This window comes from Thermochaetoides thermophila, assembly GCF_000221225.1.
Source record: "Thermochaetoides thermophila DSM 1495 unplaced genomic scaffold scf7180000011815, whole genome shotgun sequence".
NCBI classification, from domain to species: domain Eukaryota; kingdom Fungi; phylum Ascomycota; class Sordariomycetes; order Sordariales; family Chaetomiaceae; genus Thermochaetoides; species Thermochaetoides thermophila.
This window is the reverse complement of record NW_006383031.1, coordinates 296895-317092: the sequence shown is the minus strand read 5'-3', so window position 1 is coordinate 317092 and position 20198 is coordinate 296895. Positions and strand designations below refer to the sequence as shown.

At 54.1% G+C, this 20198-nt stretch overlaps 5 protein-coding genes across 5 annotated transcripts; 3 read left to right on the top strand and 2 right to left on the bottom strand.

The window, feature by feature from the left end:
• On the bottom strand, positions 1-1693 carry CTHT_0017050 (asparaginyl-tRNA synthetase-like protein; the record flags this gene model as incomplete). Its single annotated transcript, XM_006692144.1, has 3 exons — positions 1-1155; positions 1212-1329; positions 1425-1693. The coding sequence occupies 3 exons, from the start codon at positions 1691-1693 to the stop codon at positions 1-3; spliced, it is 1542 nt and encodes a 513-aa protein (XP_006692207.1).
• A 1989-nt stretch (positions 1694-3682) lies between these two features.
• Positions 3683-4813, top strand: CTHT_0017040 (uncharacterized protein; the record flags this gene model as incomplete). Its single annotated transcript, XM_006692143.1, has 3 exons — positions 3683-3872; positions 3920-4171; positions 4227-4813. 3 exons carry the CDS (start codon positions 3683-3685, stop codon positions 4811-4813), a joined length of 1029 nt encoding a protein of 342 aa, XP_006692206.1.
• Positions 4814-8893: 4080 nt separating this feature from the next.
• CTHT_0017030 (putative ER to golgi transport protein) lies at positions 8894-12087 on the bottom strand (the record flags this gene model as incomplete). Its single annotated transcript, XM_006692142.1, has 3 exons — positions 8894-8983; positions 9152-11889; positions 11937-12087. 3 exons carry the CDS (start codon positions 12085-12087, stop codon positions 8894-8896), a joined length of 2979 nt encoding a protein of 992 aa, XP_006692205.1.
• Positions 12088-12959: 872 nt separating this feature from the next.
• Positions 12960-15956, top strand: CTHT_0017020 (putative cleavage and polyadenylation protein; the record flags this gene model as incomplete). The annotated part of the gene is made up of 1 exon (XM_006692141.1): positions 12960-15956. The coding sequence occupies one exon, from the start codon at positions 12960-12962 to the stop codon at positions 15954-15956; it is 2997 nt and encodes a 998-aa protein (XP_006692204.1).
• Positions 15957-16431: 475 nt separating this feature from the next.
• Positions 16432-18294, top strand: CTHT_0017010 (uncharacterized protein; the record flags this gene model as incomplete). Its single annotated transcript, XM_006692140.1, has 1 exon — positions 16432-18294. One exon carries the CDS (start codon positions 16432-16434, stop codon positions 18292-18294), a length of 1863 nt encoding a protein of 620 aa, XP_006692203.1.
• Positions 18295-20198: the final 1904 nt, after the last annotated feature.

The following is a 20198-nucleotide window of genomic DNA, read 5'->3' as shown; positions in this document are numbered from 1 at the left end:
TCAGCAATCACAGCGGCCAAACCACCGTGGGAAGGAGACAATGTCTCGGATGCTCTGCACACCGGACAGATAACTAAGCAGACGGTCGAAGCCGACGCCAAAGCCGCCGTGCGGGGGGCAACCCCAACGGCGCAGGTCAACATACCAATTTAGTACCTCGGCGCCGGGGCCCTCGAGACCGTGGCGCTTCATGGCCTGCAGCAGCGGGTCCAGACGGTGCTCGCGCATCGAACCGCCGGCAATCTCGCAGAACTCGGGCACCAGCAGGTCGAAGCAGTCGACAGTGGCGCCGGGAGTAGCAGCATCGGGGCCGTTCGGCTGAGTTTGGGATTCCCGCATGTAGAAGGCCTTGATGTCTCGGGGGTAGTTGGTCACAAAGACCGGTCGTGAGCCGCCGCCGATGACTTCAGCCAGATACTTTTCGTGCTCGGATTGCAGGCCGGTGCCCCAATCGGGTTTATGCTCGAATTTGTCGGCCGCATCCTTCAGAACCTTCATGGCGTCTGTGTAGGTGATGCGTGGCCAGTTTTGGAGCATGAAGCCTTCCCAGCGGCGCCGCACATCGTCTGCTGGGGCTAGGTCCTGGCCGAGCTGCTTAGGGCGCGATAGTAGGTCGTTGACAGAGGCGCTGTTGTAAAGACTGATGCTCAGATGGCGAAGCATGTCTTCAGCCAGGTCCATGACGGGACCTAGGTCATCGACAAAGGTCATCTCGGCCTCGAGCATGTAAAACTCGCTGAGGTGTCGTGAGGTATCGCTCTTTTCAGCACGGAAGACGGGAGAGAGCGTCCAAACATTGCCAACAGACTGGGCCAGAGCTTCGAGATGCAGTTGAGTTGACACGGTGAGGTACTTCCTGGAACGGAAGAAGTGTTCTTGGGCGGCCCGCGTGGTGGCCGAGTCGCCAGATTCGGCTGCTGCAGCGTCGCTGGCGGGCATCAGGGTGAAGACCTCACCGGCGCCCTCGCAATCAGAGGACGTGATGATGGGAGGATGAGTCTGGGTGAATGAACGATCTGCAAAGTATTGAGTCAGGCAGGCAATGACGTCGGAGCGTAGCCGCAACAGAATAGAGTTCATGGTGGTTCTCGGCCGCAAGTGGGGGATGGTTCGGAGATAATCCGGTGTCATGTATTTCTTTTGGATGGGGAATGTCTGGCGCAAGTGATGTCAGAAACTGTTTTAATCCAGCTGAGATTATCAACTCATACCTTTGGATCAGAAGGCCCCAGAACATCGACCTTCTCAACCTGCATCTCATGGCTCTGAGCTTTGCCGGAAGACGCAACCCAGGCGCCCGTTAGGCGGACTGCGGTACCGACAGTAAGGCTGCAGACGGCATCAGTGACAGTCCGTGACAGGACAGCCGAGACAGGCCAGCATCTAGACAGGCTGTGTCGGGAAGAAGACGGGAAAAGTCGCACCCTTCGGCATGGTCGGCCGGCACGACAGCCTGGAGAGGGGCCAGCGAGGAGCCGTCGGTGAGGGAGATGAAGTGGTGAGTCTTCATGGCTCGCACGGAGCGAACATAGCCGTTGACAACGACGCCGTCGACCTTCTCGGCCGGCTTCCACTGGAGCATCTGAGCAACCGAACGGCCCGTTTTTTGGGAGAGACACCGTCGGCAGACTCGGCGCGGGGCCCAGACCCGCCAGGCAGCAAACGGCTGAGCAAATACGGAGGCGACCCGCATTGTTGAGGAAGATGATATGAAGAGCAGCGATGTGACGAGCGAGTTGTTTGTTGTTCGCGACTGCGCTGGGAGCAGCGGCCAATCGAGAGCGTTGCAGATAGTCGAAGATCAGCACAGGCCGGTCAGCCGCATCGGCCAGAAGTGAGATGCAACGGCAAATAAGTTGATCTCGGATCTGATTCGATCTCTCAAATTTTTGCGGTCTCCGTTGGTTTTCAATGCCGTTGCGGGTTCACGCATTCACTGCGATCAAACTCAAACTCAGATTCTCATCGGCTTCATCGCGAGTCTCCCTCGTCCGATGCTTTGTGATTGGACCAGTCATATTCATCGTAATTTTTGATCCGGATGGGGTTCGCGTGTTGAGGACTTGGCAAGGCTTGGCAAGTCGATAGGAACTTTGTTCCTGCGCTTTACCGTTTTGAGATGACCCACCCAGATCGGCCAACCGATTGCTGGTTGGCTTCTGGGCACTTGCCGTTCTGGAAGCGGACAGCCTCTGTGATTGGTTGCCCTGCCTGATCTAATCGGTCCCCACAGAAGCGTGAGCCAACCGGCCACCTGCTTCCCTTGCTTTTTGTTGCCCACCAGGTCCTCCAAGTTTGACTTCACCTACTCTCCAAGACACCTCTGACAAAGTGTGCATTTCCATTCTATCATCGTTGCAAAAAAAAAATATGTTTTCTACCTGCCAAAGACAGAATTTGCAGTTAGAGAGGCAACATAGACAAGTGTAACTGTTGTCAGCTGCAACGTTTCTTTCCCCTGAATAATGGCAGTCCATGGCGACGACAACACTAATGATGTGGCGAAAGATAAACCAAACTCAAAAACATGCAGTAACTGTGAAAATGATCTCAAAAAATTCCTTGGCCCCCGAATCGGCTTCTCCGCCGGAAAGTGGCCGAATCTGAGATCTGAGAGCCATTGCATCAACCTGCAAGCCACACGACGCCAGTGACGCCAACGAGCCCCCCTCATTCCTGTATATCGCGGGGTTGCCTTGGTGGAGAGAGTCAGACAAGCTTTCAACCTTGTTTTACCCACCTAGGTACCGCTGGTAACTCTGTCGACAGGCCCAGAGCAGAGGTTCAAGTGCCGATGCTGTCACCGTACCTGAATCACTAGATTTCCATTTTTGTACTCAGGTTACTTTTCAGGTAACTGTGTGATGAACTCGGGCATCTTTTTCCTGATCTTCGCCCCTCCCCCCCTCCCTACCTACCAGAGCGGCAGTTGGCCAAAATGTTGGCAAGTAAGCAAATATACCCATTGGGCGTAGCTGCAGCTTTGTTTCAGCACCATTCCCGCCTTTTATCGGGCTCTACGGACTCGTAACTTCAACTCTCGGTCTGCCGCTCAAGTGTAGTACCGTCGGGTCCCCATAACTTACTAGAGAACTCCTAAACAAGACTCACTGTCACGGGGGACAACAGCAAGCCGACCATGTCTCTGGCGCCGAGGTGGCGTCCGAACTGGAATACAAGATCTTTTCAAGATCTCGCACGTCAAGAAGCACAGCATCCGCGTTATCCACTTTTGCAATAAAGTCACCAGCCACAGTCTCGGCAGCAAGCATCAACATCAGCTGCTAACGCCAATGACCACGTCCGAAGCGACTAGGCCTCCGGGAACGGACGCAGATCGATCAAGACCGTTGAGATCCTGCGCTTCTGAGACCGGATAGGCGGCGATCTTTCAGATCTTTGCTGTTGTGTGGATTGCAGGGCAGTATGAAGCGCTATCATTACTGTGTTTCTTGTCTAAGACTATAGTTACACACCCGTCCGGTCTACATTCTGCATCTACTTCGCATTTGGCTGGAGGTATGCTTATTTCTGTGACTTTATCTCGAGTCGCTGATCGTTTACGTGTATATATAGGAGGACTCTCTCTCCTTGATGACCCCCAACACTAAGATCACCGTCAAGCAAGATCACAAGTCTGAACAACCACTCTAAAGTTCTCACCCCCGCATACTAGTTCAACATGCCCGCTTCAAGCTCCAAGTCCAAGCCCAAGCCTTCCGAGGTCGCCTCCGAGGCCAAGCGCTACTACATTCCCCTGATTAAAAACCAGTACGCATCGACATGGCGCACGTATTCGTACATCTATCTTCAACCACTCCTCCAGATCAACTTCGATGACCGACCGGTTGACCTCTCCCGTCCTACCTTCTGTAAGTTAACCTGCAGGTATCTCATTGTTCATGACTGATAGACCCAGACGTCCAAATTGGCGACCCGGTCGACGTTGCCCTCCAATGGGCCGCTGAAGCTGGGCGACAGATCCCGTTCATCTGCGCTGCGAACGACAAGCGGCCCGGCGGTGACTGGGAGACCGGAGTTGTTGGCTATGAAGAGCGTCTATGCCGCAGAAGTACACTGGCAGCCTGCCTGCCCACTCCGGGGCCAGAGTCAGCAGTTGGCAGCCATTATCCCATCCCGATCTATGCTGGGATCTACTCTCCTGATGTTGGTCAGTGTTGCCGTGATACGCCCTTCAAAGCCAGTGGCTAACTAACCCTTCGCAGTCGTTTTCCGTGGCCCCCATGACAAATACGAAAATAAGCCGCTCGAACAATGGCGCTCACTTCCGGTCGTCTCAGTCCCTCCCCCGCGTTGGCCCAAGCTGACACAAAACGGCACCAAATACTCTTTTACCGACGAGCGGGAGATTGTCAAGGAGAAGCTGCGCGGCGCGTTGCGCATTTGCGCCATTAACAACTACGACACTGTGGTCATCGGCGACTTTGGCCTCGGCAATGGTTACCGAAACCCGCCGCAGGAGTTGGCTGAGCTATGGCGCGAGGTCCTGCTGTACGATCCGGACCTGCGCGGCCGCATCCGTTACGTCGCATTTGTCTTTGAGGATCCCGACCAGAGAACCGCGCAGCTCATCTTGGACGATATTGCCAAGAAGGCGGGCAGGAGCTCCGGTAGTAGTCGGTCGTCTAAGTCGTCCAAGAGCTCGTCGTCCAGTTCAGGATCATCGTCGAGCGTCAGTGGGTGTCCGACGGATTTTGAGATCTTTTCGCAGGTGTTTGATGCCGATGAGATTACGCGGTATATGGCACAACCGGATGCCAGATATGAGCTGTGCAATTTGCTTACAAACTAGGGGTTTTGGTACGGCGTTTGGTTCAATGCTTTTTTTTTTTGGTTACGTATGGGGATTGATTCTCTCTTGAGTTAACCTGCTCAACTGCTACATTATGCACGGCTTGGATATCTGCTTAAATCATTGTCTCGTGGATACGGATCAGAAAAAGACGGAACCCGTCTGCTCGATGCTGCTGATGAAAAAAAAGTACTTTTATCTCATGATCATCTTAACCTTGTCATGATGTAGTCTAGTTTAATTTACCACTTTTTGAGGTACACCTCTCTGTCTTAGTTACGAGTAATATGCATAAAAGATCATCCTCTAACCTCACCTGACCTCTCACCGCTCGCGGCAAACGCGCTTACGGCCCCCAGTCCATGGCGTCTCTGCAGCCCGATGATCAGCGGCGCCGTTCGGCGACTCGGCGGCTAGTTCGGTCTACTGACCGGGTTTGAATTCCGTGCCCGGGGTATATCGGCATCACAAACATTGCCTTTGTTCTCTCCAATGCAGTTGCATATGGAAACCACTCCATCGCCGTACACTCCGCGAAATAGGCAGCGCACCTTATGTATCCTATTGCACTCTACTGTTTTACACTTGCCGCTTGGCACTCAACACACTTACAGCCAATAGCATAAATGTGAGACATGTGTTGGTAGATGAGACATGCCCAATATGTGCTACTGTATAGTTATCTAATAGATTCCATGAGGATGGTTCTCTTCAGAAAATGGGACTGACTACATCTAAGGCACCTGTTTGAGGATTGAGGGGGTAAGAGATCAGGATCTGAGAACAGATAAGGCTGCGGCTGCGGCTGTGGCAGAATTGGGCAGAAGGCGTTTGTGGCTCTTAGGGTTCGACCAATGGGAGATTTAAGGGGGATATTGAGGGGTTGGCTGGTCGGCGATTACACAGATTGGCTGCTGTGGGTGAGAGACAGGGTATAGATCCCTCGGGGACTACCTAAACCTAGAGTTGTGTGGGGAAGTTGATGAGATAGGGTGAAGGTGTGAGGGATGGGGAGGAAAGAAACTTTGTTTGGGAGTGTCTAGGTAGGCTGAAATTGCCCCCGAAACTACAGAGTGTCGGTTTCCCTTGCTCGTGGCTCACTGGAAAAACTTGCATCTGCGTTCTGGGGACATACTCTATCTTATGTTACTCATTGACAAAGAAGACCATCTTGAGTCCGACTCTATCCTTGTCTGGAAGTTAAGGAGCCCAACTCTGATGGAACAAGCAACTGCCAACAATGCAATCCAACAATGCCATTGAGAAAGAGCTGAACTATGAGCAAGCAGTTTCATGAACATGGTGATAGCTCATCAAGCGCTGGTGGCTGCCTCGACCCCGTGATGCAAAACATACATGCTGGGTTGGGTGACTTGCATGTGACATGCATGGATGTTAGATGTGAAAGTTGGGTGGAGGGGAAGTTCTCGGTGAGTAACCGGTAGCTGGTGGGGGGGCTATGATGGTATTGAGAGATCAGAAACAAAGGCTTAGAGGGAGTTGAGAAAAGCCACAACAATTTTTGGTTTCAAAAGGGGGCAAATCAAGGCATAAGGGAAGAGATTCATGCATGTATTCACCGGCATTTCACCGTCCCGTAGCAAACAAGGGTAATTAAACTCAGATAATCTTCAGTGCGAAATTGACCCGGTCATTTCAGACACCTGCTGGGGATAGTCATGCTATTCACTTCGTGATGGGTTGTGATGATCCGCCACTCCATGAGATACAACTAGGTAAGTAATCAGGTAGCGAACACCGCCAGCGATCTTCCAATTGCCTTGCGGCCGATAATTGACACTGACTACCAACTGCCGATTGGGCCGTGGTCCACAACTTTACAGATCGGACTTTCCGAAATCCTGGACTGCTCCCAATGGGAATGGATGGGTGGCACTATTCAGGAAGAGAGCTCAGGAACGAGGACATAGACTCAAATGAGGTTATACGACCGTGAAGAGGATGCTAGAATGAACCAACAGGGGCAGCCCACAAAAGTTAGACATGAGAGCTTAACTTCTACACCAGGCAGCCCATTGAAGACGTGAAACCCTCAAGCAAATCACCATGCACAAAACTCAACAAACCAACAGGATCGCGATCTGTCCAACTCGATCTCAAACAGGACTCTGAGTGATTAACCTGTTCCACATCGGTATGCAGTTCGCCGTGTCCTCTTCAACAACATGTATGGTAGTGTCGGAGTTATCGCCAACAGTCTTCAGCTCTTTCTTAATGAGGATGTCTCAGGGGTGCAAGGCTAGGGAACTCCTGTGACAGAGTGGCTAAGGGCAGCGGGAGTAAGGTTGTGCAACGTTACATGCAGAGCAAAGAGCGGGAGACACGAGGAGTAGGTCTTAGACTTGGTGATATTGAGGGGTTTGAGTTCCTGTTAACTTCACCGCTTGTTAGCTTTCCAGAACGGAAGGGTCGCATTTTGTCTCTGAAAATCAGCAACGAAACGTGGCTAGGAAGGTATGACGAAGAAGAAGAGGATAGCATAGAGCTTTAGGGATAACGTAGAAGAAGAGGATTGCGGCTCAAGAAAGATCTGCACTACATTTGACCTATGACGCGGACATTCCGCCCCCGCGCAATTGTCAATCCCCGAAAGAGAGCATAAACACCTTGAACCAACACTACCAAGCTTATCTCTTAGGATCGGACTTTAAAAAAAAAAGGCTTAACAATTTTGGGAGGACGATCACCCCACTTCTTCCCGCTCCAGTCCCTGGCATGTGCCGTCAATATATCGATATGTAACCAACGAGTATCATTATATGCCAAAAAGACTGATTTGTACGTATCTTAATCTTCTCAAGCAAGGAGATACCCCCAGTGATTGCACTGTCCCAACTGCAAGCATTTGCCGGAGTCTCAATGATCCGATCCCAACGCCCGTCTCCGAAAAGCCTGAGCTCTTCTAATGACTACGGTAACCAGTGATAACGTCCCTGTCAACTCTGCTGAGTCAACAGACTCTCTTTCCTGGCTGCAGTCTGTAAAGCTAGCACAGCCCCCACGATTTGATCATCTGAACCGGGGGACAGCGGTGAGTTAAGGTTGACATTGACACTAACATCGAACGGCCGAGATTCTTGCCGCGTAGCCAGAAGAGGCTCGGGAGATTGTGTCATATGGCGCTGGGATCCCTTATACCGCGGGATTGTTAGCACAGGAGGTGCCAGGACGGCCGCAGCTAAGGAGTGATGACACCCCCTGTCTTTTAATTACGTAATCAAAGCCTGCTGGGTTAGCGTCGACGCAAACCTTAAACATCACGTTTAGACGTCAACAACCGACATGCTTCATGGCAATGCTGTATCTCTGGGCCTCTAGGTATATTAACAGACCAGTTGCTCATGCCTAGCACATACGACCATACCCAGTGGAAAATTCGGGATCCCGTCCGCTCTCCCATAGACAAGCCACTGAGGGCGGGGTTAGTACTCAGGTCGGTGACGACTGGGGAATCCCCCGTGTTGTATGTTTTTCTTGTTTTTTTTTTCCCCTTCTTTGCCTGTTCGCTCCTTTTATCTTCTCGTTGTTTGTTTATGTTACTTTTTGCAGATTAGGCGTGGTTATGGTGTCTAGATGGAGTAACACAGGAGGCAGGAAAGACAGATCGCAGAAGACAACGCAAGGTAAGGAGACAAAAGACAGCATTCCAACCGCCCAGGAACTTAAGACGTTAGAGACTATCAATAAAATAACGTGGCTAGCATAAATATGGTTTTCCAATCACCCATGATCAGGAAGCCGAGCCATAGGCAGGTACTTCGAGAGACCGGTACCAGGAGGCAGACTTGAACGTCTCATAGCCTGGGCAAGACGAAACGAGAAGAAGATCACATGAGAGACTACGGCAACTGTATTTGTGTCAACGGTATATATCTGCGCCTATGCACCCACACGTTATCTGGGTGAACTGTATAGTACCATGCTTGCCCGCTTTCTCTTCAGGTCCCTCCTGAGCGGCTCATTCCATCCTATTCCATTACAGCCTAGCCTGTTCACACGCGCAACCCTGCACCTATTCGACACATCTCCTCTTCTTCCAACCTTCAACCAACTACCTCCTTACCAATACATTGGCCTCAACCCGGAGAAACCAGCCAGACCGCTCGAGTCGTGGCTGCCTCCGTCTTCACGTTTCCGCTGGCCGGCAAGCTGTTACAAATAAAGTTAGTATATGGATGCTCCGAAACAACCCCCGATGACCGAGCATCAAAGCCCACACTCACCCTCCAACTCCATCAATCTCACGGGTAAAAAAACTACAGGGATAAGGGAAAAAGAAAGAAAGAAAGAAAGAAAAATTTAACCATGCGGACTCACCTCCAACTGCACCCCCCGATGTATATTCACCAACCAATCCACATACCCACTCGCCTCATTATTCCTATCCTCGACCAACATCCTCGCAAACTCAAACTCCGCCCCATCAATCCCCTGCCTAGCAATCTGCACCACCAGCCCCTTGCTCCCGCGCATGGTCCTCAAAAATTCGAGTATATTCCGCACCTGCGCGTTCAGATGCGTCTGCAGCACCGGTAGCTCGCTGACGTACGGATCGAGGCTCTGCAAGCTGGTCTTGTCCTCTCCAAACAGGTCCATGAGCAGGTTGGGGGATGTTTGCGCATGGAACCAGAGGATGCAGATCTGCCCATTATCAACGATGTACACGCCGCCGGGCTCGACCCGCGCGAAGCTTGCGCGCAGCGAGGCTGGCATGCGGAGGTTTCCTCCACTCTGCTCATCCGGAAACCCGTCCTCGGGGGCAAGGTTATGGATCGGGATGATGCGCGGGTAGAGGTAGTACGACAGCTCACGGGCACCAACCGAGCGGATTAGCCGCATATCGTGGACGCGGCGATCGGTGGGCTCGGCGCCGCCCTTGAAGGCGCGGCATTTGAGCATGGCGAGCATGTACATGGCAAATTCTTTGAGTCGCTCGGGCATGACCAGCTGGCCGGGGGGGTGCGGCACGGTGAGGAAGTGCTTGCGGTAGTTGGCGAGGACGTCGATAGTGCGCTCCTGGATGGAGGCGCGGATGTCTTTGAGAGTCGCGCTCGTTGTGGCGAGGCGGGTGGAGGCTTCCTTGGCGATGAGGGTCACCACGGCGTCTTGGTCGACGAATTTGATGCAGTCGCGGGCGTTCTCGGCGACGGAGGCGACCACGTTGATGCAGCGCACGCGGCGTTGGCCGGAGGAGGAGGTATACAGCAGAGCAGCCTGGAAGTGCGCGTCGAGCTTGGGGTCGAGCTTGCCGTCGTAGGCGAAGGTGACACCCAAGGCCTTGTCGGCGTCGATCACGCCGATCTCGAGGTCTGCGCCGAAGGTGTGCTGGACGAAGTTGCCGTGGTAGGCGGACACCTGCAGGCCGTTGGAGCAGCGGACCTTCATGAGGGCCTGATAGCCTGTTTCGCGGGTGACGGCGTGCTTGATCTCGAGGGCGAGCTTGGCCGTGTCGCGGGCGGCGATGAAGTTGGGGTAGTAGAAGGTTTCCCCGCCGGTGGTAGCGGCGACGTAGCCGACGGTCGCGATGTCGAGGTAGCCGCCGGAGGGAGAGGCCATGAAGAAGTCGACGCCGGCGCCAATCGAGACCATCTTGTCGGCCATCTTGCGCCAGGCGGGGTGCTCGGTGCTGAAGAGCTTCTTGTCGGGCTCGCCGCCGGGGTGCTTGCCGTCGTCGCGCATGAAGAGACGGCCGGGGCCCCAGGTCGGCAGTGCGGACAGTGAGCAAAAGATCTTGCCTCCTGTCTTCTCCAGGGCAGCCACAGCGGCAGTCAGCGTTGCCAGCAGAGCTGGCTCGGGGTTCTTGATGGTCGAAAACATCTGAGGCAGGCGGGTCAACAGAGAGGTGATGACGGCCTTGCTCTCGTAGGGATCAACGAAAAGTCCATCGCCCAACGGCACGAAGGGGTCCTCGATATCAGGCATGACAATCATCTGGGCCTGCTCGAGGGCCGGGCTGACATTGTAGAAGTGTACCTCCTTGTCGTACGTGATAAAGCCGACCTTGGCGCCGGGGGGTATCCTGCGCGGCAGCTCGCCATTCTCGTCCGCAGGCTGCTCGTCCGCCGGATCAGGCGCGTACAATGCCCTCAAGATACCGTCGCAGAATGCCTCCAAAAAGCCCTTGTTGTACGAGTCCTGGGTCACATCGATAACGAAGAGGTACCGCAGCGGCACGGGCTCACGCGTCCAGTACTCCTTGGGCACGAGGAACTCGACGGTGCCGCGCGTCAGCTCGGGACGCTGGTCGCGGTCGATGCGGATCCCTTGAGGAGAGGTAGCGCAGAAGTACTCGGGAGGGGTATCGTTCGGGTAGCCGCACAGGTTGCACACGAACTTGTTGCCGCCTTGACGGAACACCATAAAGGGATTGATGTAGGCACGGCAGCGGTGGCAGCGCGGGGGGCCTGCATCACCAAAGTCCAAGACTGGAATCTCAAGCTCGCCGGCCTGCAATGGAGCCAGAGGCTGCAGGATGAGACCGAGAGGCAGTGCTGTCATCTTCAAGCCATCGGCCGTGGCGGGGATGCTGTTCAGCGTCAAGCGCGCGAACTTGGGCGAGGCATTGCCCTGATCGAAAGCGACGTATGAGACGGTCGCAGGGGGAGGAACCAAGCGCTGGAAGGTCGGATATACGTTGTTATAGTAGTGTGGCTGTACTGAGTCGCGCGATACGGGGACGCTGGGCATCTCGTCGGGCGACGGTCTCCCGGCGCCGCTCCCCGGACCGCTCTGAGTTGAGACGGCGGCTGGGACGCCCTCGTGACCTTGTCTAGCAGCGAACTCGAGGGGCGACGCGGGCGTTGGGGTAAACGGTGGGTTCACAGGCGCAGGAAACTGGCTGTGGGCGACGCTGGGGTCGTTGTTGAGGTAGGCCGTAGCTGGCGTGCCGGCCGGGGGGATGCCGTTGAAGGGCTGCGACGAGCCGGCTGGCGCCTCGACCGTGTGGTAGGCATGGCGGTCCCGCTTCTTCTTCTTCGCTGTTGTCGGGGCATGGTGTTGGCCGTCTCCCAGGCTCATGGCGCCCATCTGGGCCGCGAGTGTGTCGGCGGGGGCTCCTGGAGCAAGAGGGGCAGCGGGATGGGGTCCCGGGGGAGCGCCATACGGGGGGCCTGCTGCTGCTGCTGCTGCTGGTATGGGTTCGGTGCAATCGGCGGCTGAAATTGGGGAGGAGCGGGCTGGGTGGTGCGCGAGGGGTCGTTCGGGTCGAGTGGCTCGCCGTAGCCGAGGGCGTGGTACATGGCGTACTCGGACATGGCGGTGAGGGCAAGGTATCAGGACCTGAGTCGAATATCTGGTAAGATGTCTTTTGATAGGTAGTTTAGTCGGACTCTGTCTAATTAATCGCTGTGTTACCGCAGATGGGTTGCGTGGGTATCGTCGTGCTCGTCGTCGTCTCTGTGGCACGCGGTCCTCATAATCACTTCGTTTGATATCGAGGAATCGACTCGTTGAACGGATGGATGCCGTTCGATTTGTCGGGGCTCGACTGTCACTGCCCACCAGACGATTACTCGAAAGTAAAAAAGTCGACGGCGGCAGTGGTGGTGATAGAATGCGGTGTTGAGGGAAGGAGTGGTGTGTTTGGGCCCACTTCCTCTCCTGTTCCAGGCTCCTCCTCTGCTTTGGCCTCAAGCCTCAGGCAGTTGCGCTTGAACTTGCACTTGCACTTGCACTTGCACCTGAAGCGCCGCAGAGTCCAAGAGGGTCCCCTCGTCGACACAAAAGTTGTCCTTTTGGGCGCCCCACTGTCTCCGTCCCCACCTGCTGTTCTAGGTGGGCCCCCCCACTGTTGTGTTCTTGGCATTCTTGTCTTGGCGTCCCGCCTTGGCCTGACCCTGGCTTGGCTGCAGGGTCCGTTCCTGGGCCTGTGTGTGGGTCCATTTTCAACCTTCGAATCAGCCAATCAGAAGAAAGATGGGCAGCCAGTTTTCAGCCTTCTGACGCGGTCCACGCGACAAAGAAGCTCAGCCTTCCATCACTTTTTCATCAACACCGTTGCCGTCGCCAACCTCATCATCCTCGACCTCCCCCCAAAAAAAAACAATCTACAAGGTTCCAAACTGCGAGAACGACACTCAATTGACCGACAAAACCGTATCTAATAGCCGCCGGCACGCCATGTAACATGTTTTCCTTCACACCCCTCCTCGGCGCCCGCTCCGAGTCGACCGCCTCACAGTCGCTGCTTGAGCTAGACGGCGGCGTCAAGGTCCTAATTGATGTCGGCTGGGACGAGTCCTTTGACCCTTCCCTCCTGCGCGAACTCGAGAAACACGTCCCGACCCTCTCGCTGATCCTGCTCACGCACGCGACCATCAACCACCTCGGCGCCTACGCCCACTGCTGCAAACACTTCCCGCTGTTCACACGCATCCCGGTGTATGCGACCCGACCGGTGATCGATCTGGGTCGCACTCTGACCCAGGACCTGTACGCGTCGAACCCCCGCGCTGCTACGACCATCCCTAAGTCCTCCCTCGCCGAAACCGCGTTTGCCTTCCCCCAAGCCGCCGGCGGTGCTGAGTTGCCCTCCTCCCTCCTGCTCCAGCCCCCAACCCCCGACGAAATCATCCGTTACTTCTCCCTCATCCAGCCCCTCAAATATTCCCAGCCACACCAACCCCTTCCCTCCCCCTTCTCACCCCCTCTCAATGGGCTCACCATCACCGCCTACAACTCGGGCCACTCCCTCGGCGGCACAATCTGGCACATCCAGCATGGACTCGAGTCCATCGTCTACGCCGTCGACTGGAACCAAGCGCGCGAGAATGTCTTCGCGGGCGCAGCCTGGCTCGGTGGCGGGCATGGTGCGGCGGTAGGTACTGAGGTGATCGAGCCGCTGAGGAAACCGACCGCGCTCGTGTGTAGCAGTCGCACGCCTGATGCGGCGCTGCCTAGGGCACGGAGGGACGAGCAGCTGCTCGAGAGTGTGAAGTTGTGTATTGCGCGGGGTGGGACGGTGTTGATCCCTGTGGATTCGAGTGCGCGCGTGCTGGAGCTGGCGTACCTACTAGAGCATGCCTGGAGGACGGAGGTTGCGAAGGAGAATGAGGTGTTCAAGGGGACGAAATTGTATCTTGCTGGGCGCAGCGTGGGGAGCACGATGCGCAATGCGAGGAGTATGCTCGAGTGGATGGATGATAGCATTGTGCGGGAGTTTGAGGCTGTTGCCGGCGGCGCAAGGACGACAAATGGCGGGGCTAATGCCAGCGGAGGGAATAAGGCTAAGGAAGCGGGCCCGTTCGACTTTAAGTATCTCCGCCTGCTCGAGCGCAAGGCCCAGATTGAGCGTGTCCTGCAGCAGGCGACATCCCCGCCGGAAGGGGAGTCGCCCAAGGGCACTGTCATCTTGGCTACGGATACGAGCTTGGATTGGGGCTTCTCCAAGGACGTGTTGAAGGCTATCGCCTCCGACGCACGCAACCTGGTCATCCTAACCGAGAAACCCAACCTCGCGAACCCCGACCGCCCTTCCATCGCCCGTATGCTATGGGACTGGTGGCGCGAGCGGCGCGACGGCGTTGCGGTCGAACAGACCGCCTCCGGCGACACCTTCGAGCAAGTGTATGGTGGCGGGCGGGAGCTCAGCGTGCCCGAATCCACGCGTCACCCGCTCGAGGGCTCCGAGCTGACAGTCTACCAGCAGTGGTTAGCGACACAGCGCCAGCTACAGGCAACGCTGCGGTCCGGTGGCGCGGCTGGGGCGCTAGAGGCGTCGGCTGACGTGGTTGACGACGCGTCGGAGACAACGACCGAATCAGAGGAGTCAGAGACAGAGCAGCAGGGCAAGGCGTTGAACGTGTCGACGACGATTGGACAGGCGAGCAGGAAGAAGGTTGTGTTGACGGATGAGGATTTGGGGATTACGATATTGCTCAAGAAGAAGGGCGTTTACGACTTTGATGTGAGGAATAAGAAAGGCAGGGAGAGGATGTTTCCTACGGTGCTGAGGAGAAAGAGGGTTGATGAGTTTGGCGAGTTGATCAGGCCGGAGGATTATCTGCGTGCTGAGGAGAGGGAAGATGAGGCTGATGCTGCGGCGGCTGCGAATACCCAGGATGCTTCGAAGCCGGAGCACAACCTCGGCAAGAAGCGCAAGTTCGACGATGTCGCTGCCGCGACGGCTAACACCACCTCCCCGGCCAAACGACCTGCTCGTCGGGGCTCCATTGACGAGGGAGATGGCGCCCTCTCTGGCCCGGCTTCATCAGATGGCCAGCCCGGCGACGAGCTCGATGAGCTGGAAGATGACGAAGAAGCCGTCCTCGGCCCAGCCAAGCTGGTTGTTGCTCAACAGACAGTCCAAGTACACCTGCGCATCGCCTTTGTCGACTTCAGCGGCTTGCACGACAAGCGCAGCCTGAACATGCTCATTCCACTCATCCAACCCCGCAAGCTCATCCTCGTAGGCGGCACCGAAGAAGAAACCCTCTCCCTAGCCGAAGACTGCCGCAATCTCCTGGGCGCGGCTCCCTCTCAGCCCGAAGGAGCAGAGGCCATGCCGACCAAGACGGTCTCCGCCGATATCTTTACTCCCCTCCTAAACGAAACGATCAACGCCTCCGTCGACACCAACGCCTGGTCCGTCCTGCTAACCGACTCCTTCGTCAAACACCTCAAATGGCAGACTGTTCGCGGGCTCGGCATCGTCACCGTCACGGGTCTTTTGCTGCCGCCCGGCGTTGAGCCGCTCTCCCAACCCGCGCAGCAACAACAACCTCAAGAACCGGACTCGAAACGCGCCAAGTTGGATTTATCTCTCCCTGTGCCGTTGACTACACCCGAAACAGCCAACCGCTCTTTACCTACGTTAGACATCCTCCCTCCCCAACTCGCGGGAGCTACAGTCCGCAGCGGCGGCGTGCAGCCGCTGCATGTAGGCGATCTGAGATTAGCAGATTTGCGCAGGGGGTTGCTGGCTGCGGGGCATAGAGCTGAGTTTAGAGGGGAGGGCACGCTGCTTGTGGACGGGAGCGTTGTAGTCAGGAAGACGGGAGCTGGACGGGTGGAGGTGGAGAGTATCGGATTAGGTGTGAATCAGGAAGAGAAAGGGGGTTGGGGGACGTTGCTGGCGGTTAGGAGGAGGATTTATGAAGGGTTGGCTGTTGTTGGGGCGGCGTAGGGACTTTAGGAAACGGAGTTAAAAAGGGGGGAGGAAAAGGGGGGAGGAAAAAGGGGGGGGGGGGGGGAGAAAGGCTGGGGTTGGGGATTTAGAGTATGGGGGGTAATGAGAAAACTGAGTGAGGATGGGTTTGCGGTTTGTGTGAATATAGCGCGTGTATGGGTAAAGAATAGGGATTTGGCTGTTTGGACGACATAAAGCAAAATACTAGTTATTTTTTATTTATTTATTTATTTATTTTTATTAGTCTTGTATGTCTGTTTTTCACAGCCTTATTCACGTATACAGTCATCGATTGTGTTTTCCTCCCACTTCCCCAAAGTCGGTCCTCCTTTAGGCCATGCCGACTTCCTACTTAAAAACCCATATCCACACCGACTCTCCGATCCATTTCATCATCCATAACCTCGGATTTTCTACGACTCGAGTTCTCTACCTAGTAAAAAACAAAACAAAACAAAACAAAAAAGAAAACATGACTGACGACGCTACTTCCGATCCTCTCACGCCCACAACCGACCCTAAGTACGAACACCACCCGCGACCCATGATGGACGACATCACCGAACCCCTCAACAACAACAATAACAACAACAACAACAACAATTCCCATGCACTCCCTGCCGATCTGTGCGAAAGCAATGATGGCAACAACGACAACGTACTAAAAGCTCTCCAACGTCTCTCCGCAAAACTCAATACCAACCCCCCAAATATCCCCTTCCTTTCCATCCACCCCGAAGCCAGATATGATTGTCCCCAACCCCCCAGCGCGACAGCTGACTTGTCCGACAAAGAAAAGGACATTGTGACTTCAACCTCACAAGATGTGTCCATCGCCGAGTTATTCCACGAGATCAAGAGGCTCGAGCAGGAAGTCCGGAGCTATGGTAAGAAGGTTGACAGCCTGAACTTCAAGATCGAGCTTCTCAAGCAGGAGAATGACACTCGCTGGGAGAGGGTTGGCATGGGGCAGAAGCAGGAAGAGAAGCTGGCTAAGGTGGGGGAGATCGCGAAAACATGCGATAGGAATTCATGGTCGAGTTCGAATTCGAATTCGAATTCGGATTCGGATTCGGATTCGGGTTCGGAAACAACTGAGTCGAGGACAGAAAGGCCTGTAAGAGAGGGGCTCAATAATATCAACATGGAGATGGGGATTAGCAAGGGCGAAGACTGGAAGCGAGAGGAGTTGCGCAAGAGGCTGGAGGAGCTGAGGGGCGAATGGGTTAGGAGGAAGGAGGAAGAGGAGGACAAGAAGAAGAAACATTATATTTCAGAGGTCAACAAGGGTAGAGTTATTATATCGGAGCAGGTTAGGGGAGTAAGGAAGAAGAAGGAGTGGTCGACGAGGTTGACTGTTGGAGAACCATCATGGGAACTGTGGGCGGAGGAGCATGTATGGGATGCGAGAACAAGAGGGCCATCACAAGAGGGGGATACAGGGATGAAGGGTAGTTTGGGAGAGCTCAAATGGTGCGCGGCCTCGGCTGGGAACGGGGGAGAAGAGGAGGATGTACACTCAAGAAAGAGAAAGGTCCGGTTTGTGGATGAAGAAAATGGCCATGGGCTGTTGGGATCAAAGCAATTTGACTACGAACGAACATCAGGAGAGGGGGGACAGATGTCGGGAAACGATGTTACACCCTCAAATAAAGATGATAGAGCCTTCTCCGAGCAGACCCACATCGATATTGAGGAACATGACGACGCCGAAACCCCCGAGGAAGATCAATTCTCCAGAGAGGAGCTTACAGCCCTTCGCAAGGAGAACACCCAACTTAAAGCCGAAATTGGCGACCTCTGGGTCCAAGTCTGCAAAGAGACTGAGGAAACCAGGCAGTGGCGGGACTGGGCTCAGTGGCTAGAGGAAGAGAACGCTAGGCTACAAGAGGAGAATAACCAGTTATCTTTGGAACTCGACGAAGAAAGAAGAGAGGGTATTGTCGATTGCATAGTTAACTCGCTGTTAGATCTGTTTTTTGGGAGTAGTTCCTCTCTTGACGCTGCTCAGACTCATGAACAGGGGCAAAATGCTGGGAGGAGGACTCTCTCCTTGGAGAATCCTGGTGTTGCTGAGATGTTGAGAGTTACCGTGGCCACAAGGACGGCATTTCAAGGGGGTATTGAGGTCGGAGGGGAGTGGTGGCTGAGGATGGGGCCAACATATCAGTGGTGTGTTGAGAGGGGGGTTGGACTTTTGTCGTGGGCGTGGCCGAAGCCAGAGGGAACTCTTCAGAAACGCCATGTTGGGTATGGACTAGAAGACTGGAGCTGGCCTGGTAGCTCCATGGAAGCCGTCCAAAGTCTGGGTGATGAGGAGCAGGAGAAAGAATAACTAGTGACAGTTTGACAGTTCGTTGGCAGCAGGTTGGATTGTGAGACATGGGAGCGGCAATGGCTTAGACATCAGGGGTCGAGCATTAATGGGTTCATATCACAACTCTGTAAAGAGCCCCAGAACCTCGAACAAAGAACTTTTCAATGTAGTCCAAGTGGCAGCTGCCCAAGCCACTTCAGAGTGAAACTAGGTGCCAGTAACTTCCTGTGTGATCTTCATCCCCGCCCTCTTCATGTCAAGATCAACTCAGAAATCATTTATTTATCACATATATATATCCCCAGAAGAATGGCAGTCTGTGATAGAGAAACTGCATCAGCAACTCAAGCAATTGTCCTGTCCACTCATATATACTGCCAAGATACATCCCAATCTTAGTCGAAAGACAACCACGGACAGCAACCTGGCATGGACCATCCTGAAGAGTTTAGCGTACCCAACCCACCTGATGGATCTACGCAATATAAAAAAGCCGCTTGAATGACTCCCTCCAAGACTCCAACTTTCAGGAAACTTCTGCACCGTCGTATAAGTCAATAATGGCGTCCATGAAGAGGCCGCTGGGCCCAGTTGGGGAAGATGTTGGGGATCTACTAGATCACCAGAGGGGTAGTGATTCTGATGGTAACAGGACAAGAGGTTGAGGTTGGATAAAGAAAATGTATTGACTGGATGATAACGAAGGAGCATATAAGGAGGATGTCACAGAGAGACAGGCTGGAGCTATGCTAGGCAATCAGGGATATCGTTATGGTGTCAGGATAGAGTTTTGGTGGTTAAGAAAGAAATGGTGAGTACTTCTGTTGTCTTCTTCTAAGCTGGTTGACAGGGATTTAATGGTACGTACTATGAAAGACACAGGTGCGCATTTGCTCGGGAAGCAGGCGCCGAAGATCTCTCGCTGCCAGAGCATGGACTACCCCCGTCCTCCGGCGCCTTTCTAACCCAGCCCCTTTCCAAACTGTAGACATTACTTTCGTGGCACCGCTGCCAACAATCTGCTCCTCCCACTGGGCCAAATAGTCATGTAAGAGGATCACAGCCACCTGAAAGAACAGTCGGTAATTCCACGGCTGACCGCGAGCTCGGGAGATCAACTCGAGCAGCAGGCAACGATTCTACCCATCCTAAAAAAGTGAACCCGGTGATAGGTAGGGGCTTGTTTTTCCTGCCGCCGCAGTATGATGAAGCAAAACCTCCCCGGGGGTCTTTTCCCTAGCCGGTCACCTCACCGCTGCCGAGGTGATGAACTGGTCAATCATCTTTTTGTGATCTCAATTTATTTCCATTTCTAGAGCTCTTATTCTTGTGAGCTGTCCAAAAAGTACAAGCTGCTCAATCACTGGACACCTCAAATTGCTAGCCCAAGCCAAATGAGAAACACTCTTGTGGTATCAATAGAGCTGGAGATAGAGATCAAGCGCGATGTCGGTACTCAGAATCTGTTCTAGAAAAGAAGAGGTCATAACTTGAGAAACAGAAAAATGAGTTTCGCCCAGGGTTTGTCCCTCAGTAATTAATAGCTTACATCTTGTACATCTAAACTATGGGGAGATAGAGAACAAGCTAAGGTATTCCTATCTCCCTTGATTGACGAATAGAGTTTTCTAGAGATCTCTGTCCGTTCTTACATAGAGCTCTCCTTTTTAGAGCATTGCCTGCTGACGTTGACTATCACAGACTAACCTGAAAGAACTGGCTTCCACGACCGATATCCATGATTGACTTTACCTTCCATGGAAGACCGATAACGCTTTTTCCTATAGTACCGCCTGTTAATGGTATTTCATAAACTGGATGGAAAAGTCGGTAAAAATGCTCACAAGTCTGATTAACTCTGGTCAGGGCAGTGCCGGCCAGGACGATGGAAAGGAGACGCGGATAAGTTCACTACTGCCATC